At 46.9% G+C, this 25,010-nt stretch overlaps 1 protein-coding gene across 1 annotated transcript in view; it reads left to right on the top strand.

The window, feature by feature from the left end:
* The first annotated feature begins 4,405 nt into the window (after positions 1-4,405).
* The window catches only part of LOC140205401 (protein FAM83F-like), a 39,008-nt gene continuing 18,403 nt past the window's right edge, over positions 4,406-25,010 (top strand). The window contains exons 1-2 of the mRNA XM_072272993.1: positions 4,406-4,873; positions 24,662-24,829. Of these exons, the coding sequence (XP_072129094.1) occupies positions 4,424-4,873; positions 24,662-24,829 (618 nt within the window). The 5' untranslated portion in view covers positions 4,406-4,423. The remainder of the gene's footprint in view (positions 4,874-24,661; positions 24,830-25,010) is intronic.

Here is a 25,010-nt window from a genome sequence, read left to right as displayed (position 1 = left end):
AGAAATGCATGCATGCATTAAGAAATGATACAATGTTCCTCCAGAGTGATATCACAGAAAAACAAGACAAACCAAAGACTAACACTGACAGAACCACATAATTATAACATATAGTTACAGCAGTGCAAAGCAATACCGTAATTTGATAAAGAACAGACCATGGGCACGGTAAAAAATAGTCTCAAAGTCCCGAGTCGATCGACTCCCGAGCCCTCGACAGCAGGCGGCAAAGGGAGAAACTCCCTGTCATAAACCTGCAGGCACCGACAACTGCCGATGCATTGGAAGCAGCCGACTACGGCCGACACTGGGTCTGTCCATCCGAAAACTTCAATCCTCTGTCCAGCCCCTCCGATACAGCCTCCTGAGCGCCATCCTCTGCCGAGCACGTTCAACCTCACCTGGCCGCCAAAACAAGCAAAGCCGAGGATTCGGGGCCTTCTCCTCCAGAGATTCTGGACCACACAGTAACAGCGGCAGCGAAGTGGGCATTTCAGAAGTTTCTCCAGATGTTCCTCCGTACTCTCACGTCCGTCTCCATCAAATCAGAATTGTGCACGGTCCCCTACTTGACAAATAACAGACATCACCGCCGAAGTGGCCACGCGCGCTGCGTCATGCCGCCATCTCCTCCTCCCTATACTTGCAGGGTTTCAACAATTGCTCTTCCCCCACAGACGCTGCTCGACCTACTGAATCACTCCAGCTTTTTCCCCGTTGCTTCAGATTCCAGCACTTGCAGTCCCTCGTGTCTCTGATATACAGTTCATACCTGCTTTGGGGAGTGACTGTTTCTGGTGGTTAAGGAGAGGGAGTTGCTCTCACCAGAAAAGTGTAGTTCGGGTGGCTGATGGTTGGGCTGAGCTGCTCTTCGATCTCGGCAATTTGTTTGCAGACGTTTCATCACCATGTGAGGATGTGGCAGTACGCTGTTGATTGTGGTGTGTCCTCCAAATGCATGGCCTTTATATACTTATCGATCGGCTGATTGGTCATCGGTGATGCAGAGAGGAGCTCTCATCACTGCTTGGTTGCCCGGCGAACTTCATGCAATGTGCTCTGGAATTTTGCCTACATTGGCTCTTAAATAGGATCAGCGACGAGATTTCCTCCCCACATCACAAACAAGCTTCTGTACCAACGACCAATCAGCTGATTGATAAGTATATACAGGCCAAGCAGGTGGAAGACACACCACAGTTAACAGCACACTGATGATGTCTCCTCGTATGGTGAATTGTAAGTAGATTGCCAAGATCGGAGAACAACTCAAGCCAGCCATTAACTGAAAATGGCTGTTTAAACCTCCAGGGATCTGGATTCAATCCTGAGCCACAGAGATACGGAACACGAAAACAGGCTCTTCGGCCTAACACATTCAGGCCGACGAAAGTGCCCATCTAAGCAAGACCTACTTACCCACGTTTGGCACATATCCCTCTAAACCTTTTTTCCAAGCAGGCAGGAGAAACGAGGTCTCATGACTTCTGGGTTTGCAAAATGGTGAGGCCGGAGTTCGAGGCCTAGTGTATGGAGCCCTGCCAATGGAGACGTCGGAGATCGAGGCCTAGTGTACAGAGCCCTGCCAATGGAGACATCGGAGCTGGAGGCCTAGTGTACAGAGCCCTGCCAGTGGAGACTTTGGAGATCGAGGCCTAGTGTTCAGTGATCGGTTGGGTCCTGGGCTCAGTGCTGTGGATCGAGGCCCAAATGTCAAAGCAGAAGTCCGGAAGCTGATGCTGTTGTGTAATTTGATATTTTATAATATCTGAGTAATCTTGTGCATTATATTGTTTGATTGATGCTTGTTTGTTTGGGGTCGGAGGACAGTGTATGTGCACAGATTGGAGGGAGGAACGGGGACTTGCTTTGCTGTTGTTGTTCTGTTCCTGTGTTGATCTGCCAAGGATTTTGGGCATGCTGCGTTGGTGCTGAAATGCATGACGACACCCGCGACCTGCCTCCAGCACGCACTTGGGTGTGTTGGTTGTTAGCACAAATGACGCATTAAACAGCATGTTCTGATGTATACATGATAAAGAAATTTTAATCTTGAAAATCTTTTCCATCCATCTACCTCTTCAGGTGTCCTTTGAATGTTGTTATTGCCTTGTACAGGCTTCACTTACTTCCTCTGGCAGTTCGTTCCATCTAAGCACCACCCTCTGTGTGAAGAAGCTGCCGATCGTGTCCCTTCTAAATTGCATTCTTAAGTGTATGCCCTCTAGTTTTTGATTCCTTTTCCCTGGGAAAAACACTGTGAATGAAAAAGCATTGCAAGGTTTATTCTCGTAAATGTTTTTTTTAAATTATGAATTGTTTATTTTGATAAAAAAAAGACAGCATGCATTCATCTTACCTGCACCCCTTGTGAATCTGTACATCTGTGCAGAGCATTTAAACACTTTCTGTGATCGCGTGGGTGATCGGCTTTCCTTCCATATCACAAGGATGTGCTGGAAGGTTAGAATCAGAATCAGGGTTATTATCACTGGCATATGATATGAAATTTGTTAACTTAGCAGGAGCAGTTCAATGCAATACATAATCTAGCAGAGAAAGAAAAAATAATAAATAAAATAAAACATAATAAATAAACAATTAAATTATGTATATTGAATAGATTATTTAAAAATATGCAAAAAAACAGAAACACTGTATATTTTAAAAAGTGAGGTAGTGTCCAAAGCTTCAAAGTCCATTCAGGAATCGGATGGCAGAGGGGAAGAAGCTGTTCCTGAGTTGCTGAGTGTGTGCCTCCAGGCTTCCATATCTCCGACCTGAAGGTTAACAGGTCACTGCATTGGTTAATGACAGAAAGAATCGAAAGGGGTGACAACGGGGATGTGTGAGAGAGAATTAGATGCCGGGATGCAGGGAAGTACAGAGTAGTGAAATGGAATGCAATATTTGCTTTTACCGTCGCCATTATAAATGTATAGACACAATGTCCATTTTATTTGGTACACCTGCTCATTAATGCTATTATCTTTTCAGCCAATCATGTGGCAGCAACTCAATGCATAGAAGCATGCAGACATGGTCAAGAGGTTCAGTCGTTGTTCACACTAAAAGGGATCTAAGTGACTTTGGTCGTGAAATGCAAGCAACACACATCAAAGTTGCTGGTGAACGCAGCAGGTCAGGCAGCATCTGTAGGAAGAGGTGCAGTCGACGTTTCAGGTCGAGACCCTTTGTCAGGACTGGCCTGAAACATCGACTGTACCTCTTCCTACAGATGCTGCCTGGCCTGCTGCGTTCACCAGCAACTTCAATGTGTGCTGCTTGAATTTCCAGCATCTGCAGAATTCCTGTTGTTTGGTCGTGAAATGGTTGTTGGTGCCAGATGGGGTGGTCTGAGCATCTCAGAAACTGCTGATCTTCTGGGATTTCCACACACAGCCGTCTCTAGAGCTTACAGAGAGTTGTGCGAAAAAGGAAAAAACATCCAGTGAGCGGCAGTTCTGTGGGCAAAAATGCAATGAAGAAAACGAACTAACACAAACAAAGAAACTTATTAATGTGAGAGGTCCAAGGAGAATGGCCAGACTGGTTAAAGATGATAGGAATGTGACTCAAATAACCATGCAACTAAACAGCGGTGTGTAAAAGAGCATCTCTGAACACACAACACATCAAACCTTGGAGTGGACGGGCTACAGCAGCAGGAGACCATGAACATACACTCAGTGGCCACTTTATTGGGTACAAAAGGTAACCAATTTTGTAGCCACTGTTACAGTATATATGACCTGGTGCTGACAACCTGCTAAATGTTCATGATAGTTCCTGTTTATATTTTTAATTGACAAGATTTTAATAGTTTAATCAATTGCTTAGTCAGCCATCTCAGTGAGTGAAATAAATATATGCCACTAAAAGAAAAAGGGTGGTGAGTTTGGTCTGAAGCAACAGGAAAAGCTTGGTTATTTGTTAAGACTTGTCTATCCCTCAAGGAAATTTATATCCAAAGGTCAAGGTTTTGGGGATGAAAACAGTAAATACTCTAAATAATCTATGGGTCAGACAGTAATTAAGAAGAAAGAAGGAAGAGTTTATCCATCAAGGCAACAACCTTCCACACTTTTGCTCCCTCTCTGCTGCCTGTCCTGTTGAGAATTTCCAGCATTTGCTGATGTGATCCTTTATTTCAGGTTCCCCGCATCTGCCATATTTTACGTCAGAAGTTTGGTTTCGTTCTTGAACTACAACACACCTGGAAAAAGACCCTGCCTACAGGACAACGTGATTGGCCGCTCCGACGATCTGCACCTGCTGATTGGCTGCAGGGCTTGTCACCTGGCATCAGGAGGAAGTTCTGAAGTTTTTTTTGCCAAACCTGTTTTCTCACGTCAGCAAGGTGAGAAGCTGAGAGAGAGAGAGAGAGAGAGAGAGAGAGAGCCAGAGAGAGGCAGCAGGCGATATGGCTGACTCCCAGTTGATATGTTTGGATGATAATCATGTTAATGTTAGCATTAATGACAAGAATCCACAATTCTTTTACTGTGAATCACAGCGCCTGGCTTTGGGGGAACTGCTGCAATCCAGGGCAGCAGATTTCGGCAAAATTATCAAGAAACAAGGCATGAAGGAGTTTTTATCTTCTAAGGAAGTAAAGAAAATTTCCAAGCATTGGGAAAAGTATAACGTGGACAAAACAGACTCTACACAAGGTAAGGGAGCAGAGGGTGAAGGCTCCCTCACCTACTGGCCAGAAAAGAGTGACATTCCCATTCCCGAGCTGGACTTGGGCTGGACAGAGTATGTGGCCTATCGAGGGATCACTAGGGCCACCGTCTACATGCATCCCCCCAAGAACAATGAGCCTTTCATCAAGGAAATTGTGCGGAAGATGATCCAAGAGTCGAGCAAGGTGAGTGAGGAACGAGGGGCTCCCTCCGGAGGAACTTGCATTTAGTAGTGCCTTGGGCTGATCTCTGACAGTCAAGAGCTCTTGTTGAAGTCCAGTTGTAATTGGGAGCTGTGAAGGAAGACCCACGATAACCACATGATGATGATGTCCGCGTGGTATCTGGTGGGGTTGGGCAGTCAGCTTTGGCCTATAGGTGGTCAGCTCCTCATTCAATGGGTGACCCAGACATCTTTACATCCACCCACAGGGGCTTTGATTTAATGTCCTGTCTGGAAGGTGGTGCTTCCAAGTGTGATGTTCTCTCTGTCACCTCGCAGTGCAGCACTCCCTTATTACCAACCCCCTGACAGTGCAGCGCTCCCTCAGTACCGTCCCTCTGACAGTGAGACACTCCCTCAGTACTGTCCCTCTGACAGTGTGACACTCCCTCAGTACTGTCCCTCCGACAGTGAGACACTCCCTCAGTACCGTCCCTCCGGCAGTGCGACGCTCCCTCAGTACTGTCCCTCCGACAGTGTGACACTCCCTCAGTACTGTCCCTCCGACAGTGTGGCACTCCCTCAGTACTGTCCCTCCGACAGTGAGACACTCCCTCAGTACCGTCCCTCCGACAGTGTGACACTCCCTCGGTACCGTCCCTCCGGCAGTGCGACGCTCCCTCGGTACCGTCCCTCCGGCAGTGCGACGCTCCCTCGGTACCGTCCCTCCGGCAGTGCGACGCTCCCTCGGTACCATGCCTCTGACAGTGCGATGCTCCCTCGGTACTGTTCCTCCAACCATTTTGCACTCCATCACTAATAACACTGGGATGAATCAGCCTGGGTTTTACATATTTTTGAATCTGTTCTCTTCCAATTCTGAGTTAAGGCTGAACCACTGCTGAGAGTAGACTGGAAACGCAAGGAAGTTTGTGATCTCGCCTACGATAAGGCAGCTTCCCGATGCAAAGCCATCTTCCTATGTGGGATGTCATGGTCATGCTGTAACTGATTAGGTTTCTTAAGGCACCGAGGTTTCATTTTCAATATGTTGTGCTTACAGTGGTTTCACAAGTTCTTTATCACAGTTTTGTAAGTTCAGCAAGACCTTGCAACCTCCTGCACAATTACAAGGCACAGCTTCTGCCTCAAGGCCTAAATCTCAGGCCTCCCTCCGTCATCCATACTTGTTTGTATGTCTGTCTCCACCTTTCCACCTTTAATAGAAGTTTCATTCCCAACTTTTTTTTTAAAACCTAATTCAACGTTTTCAGATCTCCCACAGTGGTTCGTAGTTGGTGTGGTGTAGATTTCTGGTTTGGAGTAACAGAGTTCTGCAGAATAATCCAGTGAAACTGATATATATATAAAAAAATCCCACCAAACCAGTTTGTGAATTTGTTTTGCATTCGAAATAATCTAGCTGCCAGGAATCTTGTAGGAGTTTCATAAACTGGCTCTTTCGGGAAGGAAATGTGTCATCTTAACATCTTCTCGGCCAATCTATGACTTGTTACTGTGCACTGGCCCAGTGAACCCCAGTTACAGCAAAGCGAGTTTATGAATGTAGCCTGACATCTTCTCAGGGTTACCAGGGCCTGGGTAATAAAACTCCCCATCATGCTACATCCTAAGAATAAATAGGATTAAGAAAAAAGGTGTCCAGAATTAATATATAGAGCATTTCCTTGTGCTAAATGAAATGGGCTGTTTTCTCTAGATATATAAATACTTGCTGTTGAAACTTTATACAAATCACAAGTATGTTTACATACCTATGCAAGTACCGACTAAAATCGCTATGGCAGCCGGTGCTCTCGTGATCTCTGTCAGGTGAGATCTTAAACTTTCTGCACTGAAACATCCTGATTGATCCCTAGCCTCTTGGAATTTGTTTTGTCTGTGGAATTGAGATAACAATTTCATGAGAATTTCCCTGAAGTCAGAGGCTCACGTCACCCCTGACTATTTCGACTTGTCGGGTTTGGGTCACATCTACTTTCAAAGGCCTGGGCCTCAGGTCAGGCAGCCCTTTAGAACTGAAAGCTGGTAAAGAAGCCGGCCGGTGGTGATGAGGAATCAGCACTGGACTTTGAGGCAAATAGTCCCGTGTTCGAATCTGGCCAACCCCTTGCACGCTTTCCATTCGTGCTGGGAGCGTCAGACTCGGCCTCCTGAAAAAACAGACAAAATGCTGAGGAAACAGCAGAAATGCCGCCCAAGGCGTGAGAACAACAATGCATAAAGAAGAAAATAGCAAGAACAGTAAGCCGATCAAGCCTGCTCCACTACTCAACATCTATCCCATGCATCCAACTCCTTTTCTGTGTCTGTTCCCTCGAGCCCTCAATTCAGAATCAAAATCAGGTTTACTGGCAAATATTGTGAAAGCTGCTGTTATATAGCAGCAGTACATTGCAATACATAAAAATAAAAGCTCTAAATTACAGTAAGTATATATATATAGTTGGGCATGTGGCCAAGTCGTTGAGGCGTTCGTTTAGTGATCTGAAGGTTGCTAGTTCGAGCCTCAGCTGTGGCAGCGTGTTTGTGCCCTTGAGCAAGGCACTTAATCACACATTGCTCTAGTGTCTGTGCGAGGAGTGGCGCCCCACACAGACTTCCAATCCGCGCCTTGTAAGGCATGAAAATGCCCGACGCAGGCCTCGCATGGTCTGAGTCGACATTCCCTCCCATATATGTTTAAAAAGTTAAACTAACTAAGCACTATAAGAAGAGAGAAAAAAAGCAGAGAGGCGGTGTAACACAGAAAATGCCCGAGGAACTCAGCAGGCCAGGCAGCATCTGTGGAAAAGAGTAAACAGTCGACGTTTCGGGCCGAGACCCTTCATCGGGTGTGGAAAAAAGATGAGGAGTCAGAGTAAGAAAGTAGGGGGAGGGGAGGAAGAACCACAAGGTGAAAGGTGAAACGGGAACGGGGGGAGGGGTGAAGTGAAGAGCTGGGTAGTTGATTGGTGAAAGAGATAGAGGGCTGGAAATGGGGAATCTGATAGGAGAGGACAGAAGGCACTGGAAGAAAAGGGGGAGGAGCACCAGAGGGAGGTGATGGACAGATAAGGAGATAAGGTGAGAGCGGGAAATGGGAATGGTGAAGCGGGGGGGGGGGGCCATTACCAGAAGTTTGAGAAATCGATCTTCATGCCATCAGGTTGGAGGCCACCCAAACGGAATATAAGGAGTCCTGATGAAGGGTCTCGGCCTGAAATTTCCACTATTTACTCTTTTCCATAGATGCTGCCTGGTCTGCTGAGTTCCTCCAGCATTTTGTGTGCATTGCTGGGATTTCCAGCATCAGCAGGTTTTCTCTCGTCCGTGAGGTAGTGTTCATGGGTTCAATGTTCCTTCAGAAATCTGATGCAAGAGGGGAAGAAACTGTTTCTAAATTGTGAAGGGTGTACCTTCAGGCTCCTGTATCTAGGAGGGCTTAGAGTTCATGAGTTTTGTTTCTTTTTCCTTCAGGCAGGGGGGAAGATTGATGTCTTTCTTTCAACAACTTCTATGGTTTTTCCTGTATTTTATGGCTATCTGGAGAAGGCGAATCTCAGAGTTGTATTCTGCGTAATACTTTGATAATAAAATGAACCTTTGAACCTTTAAATGGGCATATTAATATGCAGAAAATAGAGGGATATGGACTTGGGCAGGCAGAAAGGACTAGTTTAGTTTGGCATTGAAACGGTTTGGTACAACACTGTGAGCTGAAGGGTCTGTTCATGTGTTCTCTCAGAGAAATGCCTTATCTTATCAATAAATAACCTTCTTCTAATGATGGCTCTCAGAGCAACCCCATCCATTCTCCATTATACAGTACTTCTTTTGTAACTCCAATCTCCATCACAACCCCACCTGCCTCCCTTCCGTCCTCACAAGAGGAATCCATTAATCCACGAAGCCGCACATACCCGAGAGGAAATTGGAGCACCTGGGGAAACCTGTGCCATTAGAGAGAGAACGTGAAAACTTCATACAGACAGCACCCGAGGTCAGGATCGAACCCTTGGTTCTGGAAGCCTTGAGGCAGTGGCACTGATTGCGGCTATGGACCAGCTGGGCCTAATGATGAAGAATTAGGAAGTTATCCCCATTCTCCTAGCCCTATGGACTTGGTCGGACTGAGCTGACAGCGATTGTTTTAAGCACTGGGCTGAATTGGAAATGTTGGGTACAGGCCAAATCGAGGAGGTGGGGCTCTCCAGAGTGTGTCGAAGTGACTGAACCCAATGCTTGGATGATTTAGGCGCCAGGTTAGTTTGAAAAGATCAGGGTGTCAGGGCCTAAGGCGAAGGAAGGTCTGTTCAGCTCGGCGTTGAACTAAAGGTCTGTGGATGAAACCTGTTTGTGGACATCAGTTCAGAACGCTACTTGCTTGCGTTTATTGCTTGCATAATGAAGCGGCTGAAATTGACGAGCTCTGCATGGGTGCAGAATGCAGCACCAATGCAGTCGTCAACGAAATGGAGAAAAAGTGGGGATGTGGTGCTGGGGTAGGTTTGGGACGAGGACTGCTCTACATAGCCAACGAAACGGCAAGCATAACTGGGCCTCGAGGTTGCCTGTGAGTACACCTCTGGTTTGGAGAAAGCGGGAGGATCGGAAAGAGAAGTTGTTGAAGGGTTAAGCACCAGTTCCGCCGGGCAGAGGAGGGTAGGGGTGGCGGTGGGGAACTGGTCGGGACTGTTTTCCAGAAAGTAAGGGAGAGCCCTGAGGCCTTCCTGATGATTGAGGAGAAATGAACAGGGCCTGGGCGTCTATATTGAAACTGAGGCGATCCGGGCCAGGGAACCGAACACAACAAAGTGCTGGGGGCAGCTCAGCAGGTCAGGCAGCCATCTATGGAGGGAACTAAACAGTCGACATTTTGGGACAGTGTTTTGTGTGTGCGGCTCAAGGTTTCCAGCATCTGAGTCCGGGAACTGAGAGCTGTCAAAGTGTTGAATTGGTACATCATTGAAGTGGCATGGTAGTTTAGCAGTTACCATGACGATATTACAGCACCAGCGATCCAGTCGCACCCCCGTCTATAAAGAATCTGTACGTTCTTCCCGTGACGGTATGGGTTTCCTCCAGGTGCTCCGGTTTCCTCCCACATTTCAGAGACTTACGGGGTAGTAGGTTAATTGGTCACATGGGCTCAATTTAGCGGCACAGGCTCGTCGAGCAAGAAAGGCCCTTTACCGTGTTGTATGCCTGAATAACGTAAAATAAATAATAAATAGACAGAACCAGAATCGGGTTTAGTAGTGGGCGGCCATCGATCCCGGGGGATCATGGGTTTGCGCCTCTGGTGGACTGTATCCTCTCCTGGGCGCAAGCCTGGGCGGGAAGATTTGAAGAACCGGCTGTTGCCCATGTAGCGGGCTCCCCCTCTCCACATGACTGATGTAGTCCAAGGGAAGGGCAAGCGCCGATACAGCTTGGCACCAGTGTCGTCGCAGAGGTTGCCAGAGTGAAGTTGTAAACACCATCAAACTGCCTTAGGGACCCCGGCTCTGGATTTCTTCCTTGGGGTTTACTCCCAAAGCCTTTCCCATGAGTGGGTATGGCCACAAGGCAGTGGAGGTTTAAAATCAGAGTTTTCCTTCTCCTAGGCCGGCTGCCGTCCAAGGCTGACTAGCCCCACCTGCCCCGAATCAGATTTGATATCACCGGCATATGTTGTGAACTTTGTTGTTTTGTGGCAGCAGTACATTGCAACACGCCATAATAGAGAGGAAAAATAAGTAAGTCAATTACAGTAAGTATATATGTGTATATTAAATAGTTAAATTAAAAATAGTGCAAAAAACAGAAACTATTTTTTAAAAAGGTGAGGTAGTGCTCATGGGTTCAATGTCCATTTAGGAATCGGCTGGCAGAGGGGAAGAAGCTGTTCCTGAATCGCTGAGTGTGTGCCTTCAGACTCCTATACCTCCTCCCTGACAGTAACATTGAGAAGAGGGCACGACCTGGTTGGTGGGGGTTCTTAATGATGGATGTTGCTTTTCCGAGGCACCGCTCCCTGAAGATGTCTTCGATACTACAGAGGCTAGCACCCGAGATGGAGCTGACTTAATTTTACAACTTTCTTTTGTTTCTTTTGATCCAGTGCGGTAGCAACCCAGCCCTCCCCCCATACCAGACAGTGATGCAGCCAGTCAGAATGCTCTCTGCAGTACATCTGTAGAATTTTTCGAGTGTCTCAGGTGACAAACCAGACCTCCTCAAATTCCTAATGAAATATGGCCGCCATCTTGCCTTCTTTATAGCTGCATCGTTATGTTGGGACCAGGTTAGATCCTCAGAGAACTTGACACCCAGGAACATAATATTGCTCACTCTCTCCACTTCTAATACCTCTATGAGGACTGGTTTGTCTTACTCTTTCTGAAGTCCGCTGAAGTCCGCAGGTCTTACTGACGCTGAGTGTAAGGTTATTGCTGCAACACCACTCAACTAACTGGTATATCTTGCTCCTGTACGCCCTTTCATCTCCATCGGAGACTCTGCCAACAGTGGTTGCATCATCAGCAAATTTACAGATGGCATTCGAGCCACACATCCCTGAGGTGCACTGGTGTTGATTGTCAGCGAGGGGGAGATATTATCACCAGTCCGCATAGATTGTGGTTTTATGGTTAGGAAGTCGAGGATCCAATTACAGAGGGAGATACACAGGTTCTGTAGCTTATTGAAGTGGGAATGGTGTTGTTAAATGCTGAGCTATAGTCAACAAACAGCATACTGACATAGGTGTTTGTATTGTCACGTACCCCGTGATGGGGATAAAGAAACCAGTAGAAATAGAAACCACTTTGGAGATTCATATTGCTATAAACTACTAATATTTATTAGTAACTACGCAACACAGTAATATAAATGTAGATAAATCACACAGGTTAACAATGATTATATATAAAGTAAGTGTGGAATATAAATGTATGAAAAACCAAGCTTCTTTAAGTCTAGGGGTAAAAAGATACAGCCTTACCATGTTGAGTAAAGTTCAGTTCAGTTCAGTTCGTGGTATTTAGTTGAGTAGTGATGGAGAGAGAGAGAGAGAGACAGAGAGAGACAGAGAGAGAGAGGGAGGGAGAGAGAGAGAGGGAGAGAGAGAGAGAGAGAGAGAGAGAGAGTGAGTTGAGTCTTCAGGTGAGCTGATGCCATCGATCTTCTCGTTGTCCTCCGAAATCCTTTACTATCACCCAGGCAAGGGTGGACACATAGACAACTCCCCACCAGTCAACCCTTTCTCTGCCGATGGAACAGCAATTTGGATCGATCCGCCTGATCGATCCTCCAAAACCCACTTTCTCTGCGGGCACAGCAATGCTCATTCAGTGTCCAGATCATGTGTCCTGAGGTCTGTATCATCTGATCTCCCATTTATTTCACCAGGCTGAGCATCACCTGTCATTCAAAGAGTCCCTCCTTCCTTTGTTTGCAAGCAGGCAACAAATCCTTGAAAGTAACGTCAACAATCTGCCTTCAGTCACCATAGCAACTTTCGAGCTGCTTGGTGCTGTCTCCAAACCCAACTCAGTAAAAATCCGAAGTTACTTCCAATGCCTTAAAGTGACAGTCCAACCATTAATCTTCGTCTCTCTCTCCTTTCCAAACAAACCATCAATGATAAATGTCTCTCTCTGTCTCTCTTCAAACAGTTAATAGGGGCTCTCCTGGATCCCCCCACAGTATTGTTTAGATGATCTAAGGCCATGTGAAGAGCTATTGAGATTGCGTCTGCTGAAACCTATTGTGGTGATATAGAAAAGTAAACATGCACCGAAGCATCTTGAAAAACTTTGTTTTGATGTCTTCCATACAGGTTATTTTGTCACATCACTGCACTGAGGTAGTATTAGGGAAAACAAAAACAGATGGAGGAACAGTTTGCCACAAGACCATAAGACATAGGAGCAGAATTAGGCCATTTGGCCCATCAGGTCTGCTCCGTTATTTCCTCATGGCTGATCCATTTTCCCCTCAGCCCCAATCTGCTGCCCTCTCCCCATAACCCTTCATGCCTTGACTAATCAACTTCTGCCTTAAATATATCCATTGACTTGGCCTCCACAGCCACCTGTGGCAACGAATTCCACAGATTCACCACATTCTTGGCTAAAATTCCTCCTCACCTCCATTCTAAATGGACATCCATCTATTCTGAGGTTGTGTCCTCTGGTCTTTGTCTCCTCCACCATAGGAAACATCCTCTCAAAATCCACTCCACTGAGGTCTTTCAACACCCGATGGGTTTGAATGGAATTTCCTTCATTCTTCTGAACTCCAGTGAGTGCAGGCCCAGAGCCATAAAACACTCCTCATATGATAAGCCCTTCAATCCCGGAATCATTACAGCCAAAGGGAAAATGGAGTGCATACAGGCAATGTGCAAGGCCATGACAAGGTAGATAGTAAGGTCAAGAGTCCATATACCACAGTAGGGATCATCTTACGACAGCCGGATAGAAGCTGTCCTTGAGCCTGGTTGTGTGCACTTTCAGACTTGGCTGTCATTTTTGAGGGGGAAAAGAAAACGCCTGGGGTGGGTGGGGTCTGATTAAGTTGGCCGCGTTACGGAGGCAGTGGGAAGTGTAGGCAGCGGTGGAGAGCGTGCGATATGTCACAGTTGTAGGTGCGGAGGAATTGGACCAGGGTTGGGGACAAGGGGTGGTTGATGGGACTACCCCTTAAGTATTCAGCCCTGGAACTCGATCTGTGTGATGCCAAGCTCTGTGTACTGCAGGGAGGGTGCCTTTCTCAATTCCTTTGTGAAACATGGTTCGGAATATCTCCTATTGAGGTACCCCCTCCCAAGCTCTTTATTTTTTGCAAACAGTTTGTTCACTCACAAAAATACACACCCACACTGTCAGGTGTTCACCAAACCATTAACAATTTCAAATTAAAGTATGATTACTGTTATCAACAAATCATTCAAGACCCGACGAGGGCCACCATTCATGGAACTCCCCCACTGTGCCCATCGAGGCTGCACCCTTCTTCTCCAAGGCCACCTGAGCAGCGACCTAACCCCGGACGGGCATTAGGGCAGGTGGGCTTCCCACTGCCTGGGCCTGTGCACTGCCTTCTTGGCTCGGCCAACCAGCAGGTTTCCCCCAAGTGATCCACCCCCTCTGCCCCGGGTGGCCATCGATCAGGAGCGTAAGGCTGATCAATGGTCAGAGCTTGAGGAAGATGCACCGTGACACAGGAAGCATGCACAGTTGCAAGACACCCCGAGAGCTAAGGGGACCCATGCGGCAGCAGTGAGGGGGTATCATGGCAAAACAAAGGAGATCCCCCCCCCCCGTCCCCCCATACAACACTAAACCCTGACTGACATCCTATCACCAACATACAAACACCACTCACTCCTCACTCCCCATAACTGGACTCTCAACTCTCCCTTCCCTCCCTTCCTCAACACTCATGCACCCTCCACCCCTGCCAGCTTGAGACAGACCTCTTTACCTAGAGTGCTAATGGCAACAGGTGACTAGTGCCTTGGGTCTCATTTCTGCAGCTCTGCACTTGGCTTCTTCTAGTATTCGAAATAAATTTATTAACAAAGTTTTTGTAGGTCACCCTGAGATTCGTTTTCTTGAAGGGCATTCACAGTAGAACAAGGAAATACAATAGAATCAAACTACACCCAAAGATTGACCAACAACCAGCGTGCGAAAGAAGACTAACTGTGCAAATGACGGTTTATTGGGTCACAATCCAGTCATGGGTATATTGTGAACACAAGAGATTCTGCAGATGCTGGAAATCTTCAGCAACACACACGCACAAAATGCTGGACGAAATCAACAAGTGAGCGAGCAGTCAACATTTCAGACCTTTCAGCGTCAGGATATTTTGACTCTGTGGTTAAGAAGGCACATGGTACATTGGCCCTCACCACCCGTGGGATTGAGTTTAAGAGCCAAGAGGGAATGTTACAGCTATATAGGACCCTGGTCAGATCTTGGGGTACTGTACTCAGTTCTGGTCACCTCACTACAGGAAGGATGTGGAAACTATAGAAAGGGTGCAGAAGATATTTACAAGGATGTTGCCTGGATTGGAGGGTCCCCTCCTCCTTTCCTTTATTCAATGGTCCACTCTCCTCTCCTATCAGATTCCCTCTTCTCCAGGCTTTAACATTTCCCACCCAGCTGGCTTCACCTACCACCTTCCAGCTAGCCTCTCCCCCCTCCTTTTTATTCTGGCATGTTCCCCCTTCCTTCTCAGTCCTGAAGAAGGGAGGGGGAAGATGCCAGAATAAAAGGGCCGGGGGGAGGGCTAGCTGGGAGGTGATTGGCTCAAAACGTTGACTATCGATTCATTTCCATAGTTGCTGCCTGACCTGCTGAGTTCCTCCAGTGTTTTGTGTGTGTTGCTCCTGTTATCGCGTCTGGGTTTATTGTTTGCAGTTCTACTTGACACTGAGCTCTCTGTGCCAAAGTCCAGGTCACTGGCATGGCAGCTCCTTTCAATAGGTGTAAAATCCTTTCTGCAGCAGAGTCATAAGCAGAAGGAATTCTGTGGAATGCTGGAAATCTTGAGCAACGCACACAAAATATGGGAGGAACTCAGCAAGTTAGGCAACATTTACGGAGGGGAATAAACAGTCGATGCTTCTTCTCATGTAGGGAACCATCTTCAGCCCTTTACCTCTTTCACCTATCTCTTCCCTGCTTCATACTTCATCCCGCCCCTCCACTCACCCACGTTTCCTCTCACCTGCCAGCTTGTACTCCTTTCCTTCTCCCCATCTCCTTATCCTGGCTTCTGTCCCCTTCCTTTCCGGTCCTGATGAAGGGTCTCGGCCTGAAGTGTCGGCTGTTTACTCTTCTCCATAGATGCTGCCTGGCCTGCTGAGCTCTTCTCACATTCTGTGTGTGTGTGTGTGTGTGTGTGTGTGTGTGTGTGTGTGTGTGTGTGTATGTATGTGTGTGTGTGTGTGTGTGTGTGTATGTATGTGTGTGTACGTGTGTGTGTGTGTGTATGTGTATGTATGTGTGTGTATGTATGTATGTGTGTGTGTACGTGTGTGTGTGTGTATGTATGTGTGTGTGTGTGTGTGTATGTATGTGTGTGTGTACGTGTGTGTGTGTGTGTGTGTATGTATGTGTGTGTACGTGTGTGTGTGTGTGTATGTGTATGTATGTGTGTGTGTATGTATGTATGTGTGTGTGTACGTGTGTGTGTGTGTGTATGTATGTGTGTGTGTACGTGTGTGTGTGTGTATGTATGTGTGTGTACGTGTGTGTGTGTGTGTGTGTATGTGTGTGTGTATGTATGTGTGTGTGTGTATGTATGTATGTGTGTGTGTACTTGTGTGTGTGTGTATGTATGTGTGTGTACGTGTGTGTGTGTGTATGTATGTATGTGTGTGTGTGTATGTATGTGTGTGTACGTGTGTGTGTGTGTGTGTATGTATGTGTGTGTGTACGTGTGTGTGTGTGTGTGTGTGTGTGTGTGTACGTGTGTGTGTGTGTATGTATGTGTGTGTACGTGTGTGTGTGTGTGTATGTATGTGTGTGTGTACGTGTGTGTGTGTGTGTGTGTGTGTGTGTATGTATGTGTGTGTGTGTGTGTGTGTGTGTGTATGTATGTGTGTGTGTACGTGTGTGTGTGTGTGTGTGTGTGTGTGTGTGTATGTGTGTGTGTGTCGTTGTAGCAGAGTGTTGTACCCCTTGTGTTTGCACCAACCATTCATTAATTCAGTCCTTTGCTTCAATCGACCCTTGAAAAAATGAAAACGTATGACATCAGGGGACCCCATGGGAGGGGCTGGGGGTGGCTAAGGGTAGAGATCACGGCGATGGGAGATGTCATCAGGAGTATGCTTGGCAAGCAAGCCCCTTTTTGGATAGTACTCACTGCAAATCCTGGACGCAACTTCAGAACGAACGGACGTTTGGGGTGACAGATGGACTGCTAATCAGATGGGCTGTTTTATCCAGCATGGGGCTCAGCTTCTTGAGAGTTACTCACATTACGTTCATCCAGGACGTGGAGTCTTGATCTGTGCCTTGTAGATTTTATTTATCTGAGTAGCGATACAGCGATTCTGGCCCTTCGGGTCGCGCCACCTCAGCGATCCCAACCTCACCCTAACCTAATCACAGGACAACTTACAATGACCAATTAGCCTACCCAACAGGTCCTTGGACTGTGGGAGGAAACCGAAGTTCCCAGGGAAAACCCATGCAGGAGGATGGACGAACTCCTTAAAAGATGACGCCAGAATCAAGCTCCAAACTCTGATGCCCTGAGCCCAATAGATGGTAGGAAGTCTTTGGTACCAGGAAGTGAGTGACTCTCCACAGAATACTGGGCCTCTGGTAACCGTGTGCATCTTTATAACCATTCCATGAGGAACTGTGACGCGCCCCCCCCCACCCCCACGGCCTTGGGGTAAAAATGGCGGGGACTCAGTGACTGAAAGCAGGGGTAGGTGGTTAGACCCTCCCTCTCGTTGAAGATGTGCTTTGGCTAGCACTTCAGTGGTGGGAATATCACTTATGACCCATCACTGCCTGATTGTTCAAAGTTCAAAGTAAAATTTATTATTAGAGTATGTATGTTACCATAAACTACTATTGATTTATTTATTTATTGAGATACGGCACAGAATAGGCCCTTCCGGCCCTTTGAACCACACTGCCCAGCAACCCCCGATTTAACCCTAGCCTAATCACGGGACAATTTACAATGACCAATTAACCTACCGACCGGTACGTCTTTTAGACTGTGCGAGGAAACCCACACGGACGCAGGGAGAACATATAAACTCCTTACAGGCAGCGGTGGGAATTTCTTGCAGGCATTTACAGAAAATAAAGAGGTACAATAGAACCTATGAAAAGCGACACGAGACTGTGAAAGACTGGCAATCAATCTATAGTAGAAAATAAATTAAAGATAATACCTGGAGCATGAGTTATACAGGATCCGTGAAAGTGAATCTATAGGCCGTAGAATCAGTTCAGAGTTGTGGTGAGTGAAATTATCCATGATGATTCAGGAGCCTGATTGTTGTAGGGTAGTAACTGTTGCTAATTCTGGTGGTGTGGGACCTAAGGTATTTCCTGCCCTGTGGAAGTAGTGAGAAAAAAAACATGGCCTGGTCCTTGATGATGGACGCTGCTTTCTTGTAGCAGTGCTCCTTGTAGATGTGCTCAATGGCGGGAAGGGCTTCTCCTGTGATGGACTGGGCTGTGCCCACCACTTTTTGTAGTTGTTTTTTGTTCTTATAATAGACAACAGGTGCAGTAGGCCATTTGGCCCTTTGAGCCAGTACCGCCATTCACTGTGATCATGGCTGATCATCCACAATCAGTACCCAGTTCCTGCCTTATCCCTATAACCTTTGATTCCGCTATCTTTAAGAGCTCTATCCATCTCTTTCTTGAAAGCATCCAGAGACTTGGCCTCCACAGCCTTCTGGGGCAGAGCATTCCATACATCCACCACTCTCTGGGTGAAAAAGTTTTTCCTCAACTCCGTTCTAAATGGCCTACCCTTTATTCTTAAACTGTGACCTCTGGTTCTGGACTCACCCATCAGCGGGAACATGCTTCCTGCCTCCAACGTGTCCAATCTCTTAATAATCTTATATGTTTCAATAAGATCCCCTCTCAGCCTTCTTGGAACTAACAAACTAAGATGAGAACTTCTGTGGATTAAAGTTGTCCTGCAGTCCCTGTAGGAGAGGTAGTGGAGGAAGCACCTCCCTGTTGGCAGGGAAGGAGGTTGTCACATTCCCGTGGGAGGTACATTTAAAGCCATGTTGAGTCAGATATTTGAAGTACAGATTATCTGAAGGAGTGTGAGCAGCAAGAGGGGAAACTGAGGTGAGGAGCGGAGAATGCTTATCACGCTTGAGCTCCTGGTCCCCACCACATCCACCCAGCTGCACTTTAACCCTTTGTGAACTGCAGAGCTTCTCGGTATATCCACTACACTGCAAACTGCCCTGCAGAAAACTCTCGAACGTTGGAAGCGGCCCCACAAGTGGGAGCTGAACAGGTCTGCAAAACCAGAAACACGAGAGATTCTGCTGGAAGTTTGGAGCAATACACACAAATGCTGGAGGAACTCAACAAGTCAGATAGCATCTGTGGAGGAGAATAAATAGTTGAGGTTTTGGCTATTTATTCCCTTCCATAGATGCTGCCTGACTTGTAGAGTTCTTCCAATATTTTATCAAGGGGCAAGGATCAACACTGTTTGCCAAGTACATTTATATGTGTTAGGAATTTGCTGTGGTGTGCTGGTATGACATGCAACAAAAATCAAAATTCAACAATTATAAAGAATTAAGAATTATACTTAAAATACCTAGAAATTAAAGTATGGATATGGAATAAAATGTGCATAAATATATAAATACCAGCATGCTTCTTATAAATAGGATTATAGGAAGCTGTTTAAAGTATTTACTGTACAGTGTGGTGACTGAGGTAATAGATAGTGGGGTGTGGGGAAATTAACTATTATGGTCGATCAGATGAATTGCCTGGGGGGAAAATCTTTTAAGTTGACACAAAGTTTTTGTTTTAATAGCCCTACAGTGCTTTCCAGAAGGGAGCTTCTGGAAAAGGGAGTTTGCAGGATGGGTCGGGTCCACAAAGATTTTTTTTTTCCTGACAACTTCTTTGTCCTGGACATGTACAAGTACTGCAGTGATAGAAGACCGCAGACCCTTTCTGCTGACCTGACAGTTCAAGGATTCAAAGTGCATTCATTATCAAATTGTGCACACAGAATACAACTCTGAGATCCACCCTCCTGCAGGCAGCCGCTAAACCAAGAAGTACCGTGGAACCCATTCAAGAAAAAGTCAAACACCCAACACCCGAAAATTGCACAAGTGGCAAAAAGAATGCTGCAGTTTTCTTATACTGTGAGAGAACGCTGCACCAAGTCCGACAGTAATGGCTGATGTGCGGGTGCTCGCGAGGATGGCAGTGTAGAACTGCACTGGTATGTTCTGCGGATGATGGAATTTTATTGTGTGTGCTGGTCTACAATATCAGAATCAGGTTCATTATCACGAACGTGCGTTGAGAAATGTTGCTTTGCGACAGCAGTGCAGTGCAAGACGTAAAGATTAGTATAAGTTACAATAAATAAATAGACAGTGCAACAGAGAATTAGAAAGGTAGTATCTGTGGGTTCGTGAACCATTTGGAAAGCCGATAGCAGAGGAGAAGAAGCTAGTGCTTTCTTGGGCTTCCAGCCAGGTACAGGTATTTATTTTAACCGGCGTTTCGATGACAAACTCTGCCATCTTCATCAGGGATGATGCCAAGGCATGGCTAGTCCGGTCGTCCATCCTTCCTGATTGATTAGTCCTCATCCAATCAGGTTTCTGCTGTTGCACCTTGTTTACTGTTCTTACTTAGGGCGAGACCTTTGTCCTTGTTGAAATTCTTTTCTTCTAGTTTTATTTCAATGGCTTCCTTCGCCAGGCGCTCCCAAAAACCCATTGGCACAGCGCAGTAGTTTTGTGCCATTGAAGTCAATCCAATGTCCATTGCGAATGCAATGTTCTGCTCCGGGTAACCCAAACGGATACACCTAGAGTGTTCCTTGATGCGGGTTTCCACTGTGTGCCCCATATGGACGATACATGCTGCTGTGCATTCATAGGGAATCCTGTAAACACCAGCCGTCCTGAGACCCTGGTCATCTTTGACCCGCATAAGCTGTGATTTCAGCACTCCCAATGGTCATAGGATTGAATTCTTCAGCACAAAACTACTGCACCGTGCCAAAGGTTTTTGGGAGCGCCTGGTGAAGGAAGCCATTGAAATAAAACTAGAGAAAAAGAACTTTAACAAAGACAAAGGTCTCGCTCTCAGTAAGAACAGGAATTTGATTGTAAGCAAGGTGGGATGGCGGAAACCTGATTGGATGACTAACCAATCAGGAGGGATGGACAATGGGGCATATAAATGCCACCAGACTAGCCATGCCTAGGCATCATTCCTGATGAAAATGGTAGAGTTTGCCATCGAAATATTGGTTAAAATTGATACTTGTACCTGGTTGGAAGCCCAGGAAGAAGCTGTTCCTAAAATGTTGAGTGTGAATCTGCAGGCTCCTGAATTGAATTGTATTGATTTTATTTCTTATATCCTTCACATACATGAGGAGTAAAAATCTTTACGTTACACCTCCATCTTAGTGTGCAATATGCAATCATAGTAATTTATAATAATTAGAACAGTCAATGTAACGTAGAAAAACACCCAAATCAGCGTGAGTTAATCAATCTGATGGCCTGGTGGAAGGAGCTGTCCGGGAGCCTGTTGGTCCTGGTTTTAATGCTGCTGTACCGTTTCCCAATGATAGCAGCTGGAACAGTTTGTGGTTGGGGTGACTCGGGTCCCCAGTGATCCTTCGGGCCCTTTTTACACACCTGCCTTTGTAAATGTCCTGAATAGTGGGAAGTTCACATGTACAGATGCGCTGGGCTGTCCACACCACTCTCTGCAGAGTCCTGCGGTTGGGGGAAGTACAGTTCCCACACCAGGCAGTGATGCAGCCAGTCAGGATGCTCTCAATTGTGCCCCTGCAGAAAGTTCTTAGGCCCATACCAGACTTCTCCAACCATCTGAGGTGAAAGAGGCGCTGTTGTGCTTTTTTCACCACACAAGCTGGTGTGTACAGACCACGAGAGGTCCTCAGTGATGTGGATGCCGAGGAACTTAAAGCTGTTCACCCTCTCAATCCCAGATCCTGTACCTCCTCCCTGATGGTAGTAATGAAACAGAGGCCATGTCCTGGGTGGTGGTGGTGGGGGTCCTTAGTGGTGGATACCACCCTCCTGAGGCAGCACCACAGTAGCATAGTGGTTAGTGTGACACTGTATTACAGCTCGGGCTGCTCCTGAGTTTGGAGTTCAGTTCCAATCTGCGCAACACCCTGAGCTCTAACAGTCTCTCTGTAAGAAGTCTCTTCCTCGTGGAATGTGTGGCTTTTCCCCGGTTTCCTCCCGCAGTCCAAAGGTCAATTGGTCACAGTATATTGTCCCGTGATTAGGCTAGGGTTAATTGGTTTGGCCAAGTGATTCATCTAGTGATCTGAGGGTCGCTAGTTCGAGCCTTGGCTGAGGCAGCGTGTTGTGTCCTTGAGCAAGGCACTTAACCACACATTGCTCTGCGATGACACTGGTGCCAAGCTGTATGGGTCCTAATGCCCTTCCCTTGGACAACAGCGGTGGCATGGAGAGGGGAGACTTGCAGTATGGGCAACTGCCGGTCTTCCATACAACCTTGCCCAGGCCTGCGCCCTGGAAACCTTCCAAGGCACACAAATCCAGGGTCTCACGAGACTAACAGATGCCTATATATATATAAATTTGGTTGGTCGGGTGTGTTGGGGCAGCGTGGCTCGAGGGCCAGAAGGGCCCACTCCACGCTATATCGCTAAAACTAAAATTTAAACAAAAAATTAAAATATCAACGGTTTCACAGTCAAGTGTGATAATTCAGCCCAAAATATTGCTCTTGTTTAGATCTGAGCCTCTACAGCCTTTAGATCCAAGCCTCTATCGTGCACTACACAGTGACAGAAATAACTACTCATCTCCTTCCTTCCTTCCTCTGCTTCCCCCCCTCCCCTTTCCTCCATGTCTTTTGAGTTTATGAGTTCAAGCTGTTGAACTTCTGCCCAATAAGAGAGTGCAGAGGAGATCTACCAGGATGCTGCCTGAATTAGGGAGCATGTCTTATGATTACAGATGGTGCAAGCCAGGGCTTTTCTTCTTTGGAGCAAAGCAAGATGAGTCGTGACTTAACAGAGGTGAATAAGATGAGTGGATAGCCCGAGGTATTTTCCCAGGGTGTAAATCGGGGGCGGGGGGAGGATCATTTCAAAGTGATTGGAGGAAAGTTTGGGGGGGGTGTATCTGAGATAAAATTTTTACACAAAGAGTTGGCATGTGTGGAATGCCTTACCAGTGACAGAGGCAGATACTTTAGGGACATTTAAGAGTCTCTTAGATCAGGGGTCCCCAACCCTCTGCGCACCGTGAACCGGTTTAATATTGACAATATTCTTGCCGACCTTGCGTGCGTTCGAGTTCAACAGTGGGCGTGACAGGGAATGAGGAAAGGTGCAGCTGACTCATATCGGTTCACATCGCCAAATCATATCGTTTCCTCGCGGCCCGGTGGCTGGGGACCACTGTCTTAGATAGGCACTTTGGGCCTCTAACATTTTTCTGGCATTCACTCTTTGGGGTTTTTCTTCTGTTTTGTGGATGTCTGTGAAGAGTAAGAATTTCAGCTTGTATATTGTATACAGTCTCTGATATTAAATGGAACCATTGAATCATTGAACGTGAATGATAGAAAAACGGAGGGACATGTAGGAGGGAGGGGTTAGGTGGATCTAAAAGTGGCCTAAAAGGTCAATATCACGGGCTGGTGACCCCACACTGTGTTGTATTGTTCTATGTTCTAAGAGAGGGGAGAAGGGGGAATGACTGGAGTGGGAGTGAGTTGGCTGCTTTCCTGAGGAAGTGGGAAATGTGGACGGAGTCAGCCGAGGGGCATCTGGTTTCCATGACATGCTGGGCCTTATCCACCACTCTCTGCAGTTCCTTGCGGCCTCAAGCGGTCGGGGAACTGCCGCGGTAGTGTAGCGCGAAGCTATTACAGCTCGGGGCTGTACCATCCCATGATGCAGCTGCAGGGGATGCTTTTCAAGGTGCTTCGATGAAAATTGGTCAAGGGTGTGACGGGATCCTGAATTATCCCTTATGAACTATGCTCTTAAAAAGAGGGAGAGAGCTGTACAGCACAGACACCCTGTTATTAAGAGAGAGAGAGAGGCAAAAGCTGCTCACAGCTTGCTTGGAATTTCTGCAAGGACACTGCCAGCTTCTGAGTTCCTACAGAGAGAGAAGGGAGGAGCTACCTGATGGACGGCTGGTGTTCAGCGTGGTGAGATAAATAGAAGGTCAGCTGGTAGACAGACAGACACATGATTTTGGACACTGGGTGAGCTTTGTTGTGCCCACAGAAAGGTGGGTTTTTAGAGGATCGATCAGTGGCTCTTGCAGTGTGGAAAAGGTGTGACCGGTGGGAAGTTATCAGTGTGTCCAACCCTTGCCTGGGTTGGTAGACTATCATTTGAAGATGGTGCTCTTAGGTTGGTCAAGTTTGGCTAACTTGGAAGTTTCGGAGGACAACAGGAAGAATCGACGGCATCGGCTTACTCGAACAACCACAACACCTCTCTCTCTCCATCACTACTCAACTCAATACCACGAACTGAACGGAACTTTACTCATCATCGTAAGACTGTATCCATTTACCCCCAGGCTTGAAGAAGCTTGGCTTTTATATTTACACACACATATATATAATCATTGCTAACCCTGTTTGATATATCTGAATTTTATTATTGTACTGCATAGTTACCAATAAAATAGCATTAGTTAACAGCAACACCAGACTTCAAGGAGTTTTCCATTTCTGCTGGTTCTTTAACCCATCACGCGGTACGTGATAAGGGTTAACGGGGACATGCCGAATTTGCACAGCCTTCTGAGAAAGTAGGGGTACAGTTGAGCTTTCTTGGTTGTTGTGTCTATGCGGTTGGATCGGGGCAAAATTGTTGGCGATGTTTACACCAAGGAACTTTAAGCTCTCAATCATCTCCACCTCAGCACCACTGATGTGTATGAAGTGGGTGGATGGTAGGAGGGGTGGGGGAGGTTTGGAAATGTTTGGAAGGGGTTGGGACTTTCTCTTCAGTCTGGGCCGCTGTGAGCTGATGCTGTTTCCTCTTGGAACAGGTGCTTGCGGTGGTGATGGACGACTTCACGGACCGGAACATATTCGTGGACCTGCTGGAGGCCAGTTACCGGCGCAAGGTGGCGGTCTACGTCGTGCTGGACCAGGGTAACCTGAAGTACTTCCTGGAGATGTGCCGCCGGTTAGAGCTGAATGAGCTGAAGATTCGAGTGAGTGGCAAATGGGGGGGGGGGGGGGCGGGGATTTGATGGGGAGGGTGGTGTATGGAGATGGGTGGGGGGAGAGTGAAGGAGGAGCAAGGAAGGCTTGAGGGGAGGGAGAGTTTAGGGGGGAGTGGCGGAGGGTGAGAAAGGGAATGATGGGGAGGGAGGTGAGCAAGGAGAGTGATTG

Source organism: Mobula birostris, chromosome 11, assembly GCF_030028105.1.
Source record: "Mobula birostris isolate sMobBir1 chromosome 11, sMobBir1.hap1, whole genome shotgun sequence".
In the NCBI taxonomy this organism is placed as follows: domain Eukaryota; kingdom Metazoa; phylum Chordata; class Chondrichthyes; order Myliobatiformes; family Myliobatidae; genus Mobula; species Mobula birostris.
The sequence above is the reverse complement of the archived record's forward strand: the minus strand, read 5'-3'. Positions and strand labels throughout refer to the sequence as shown.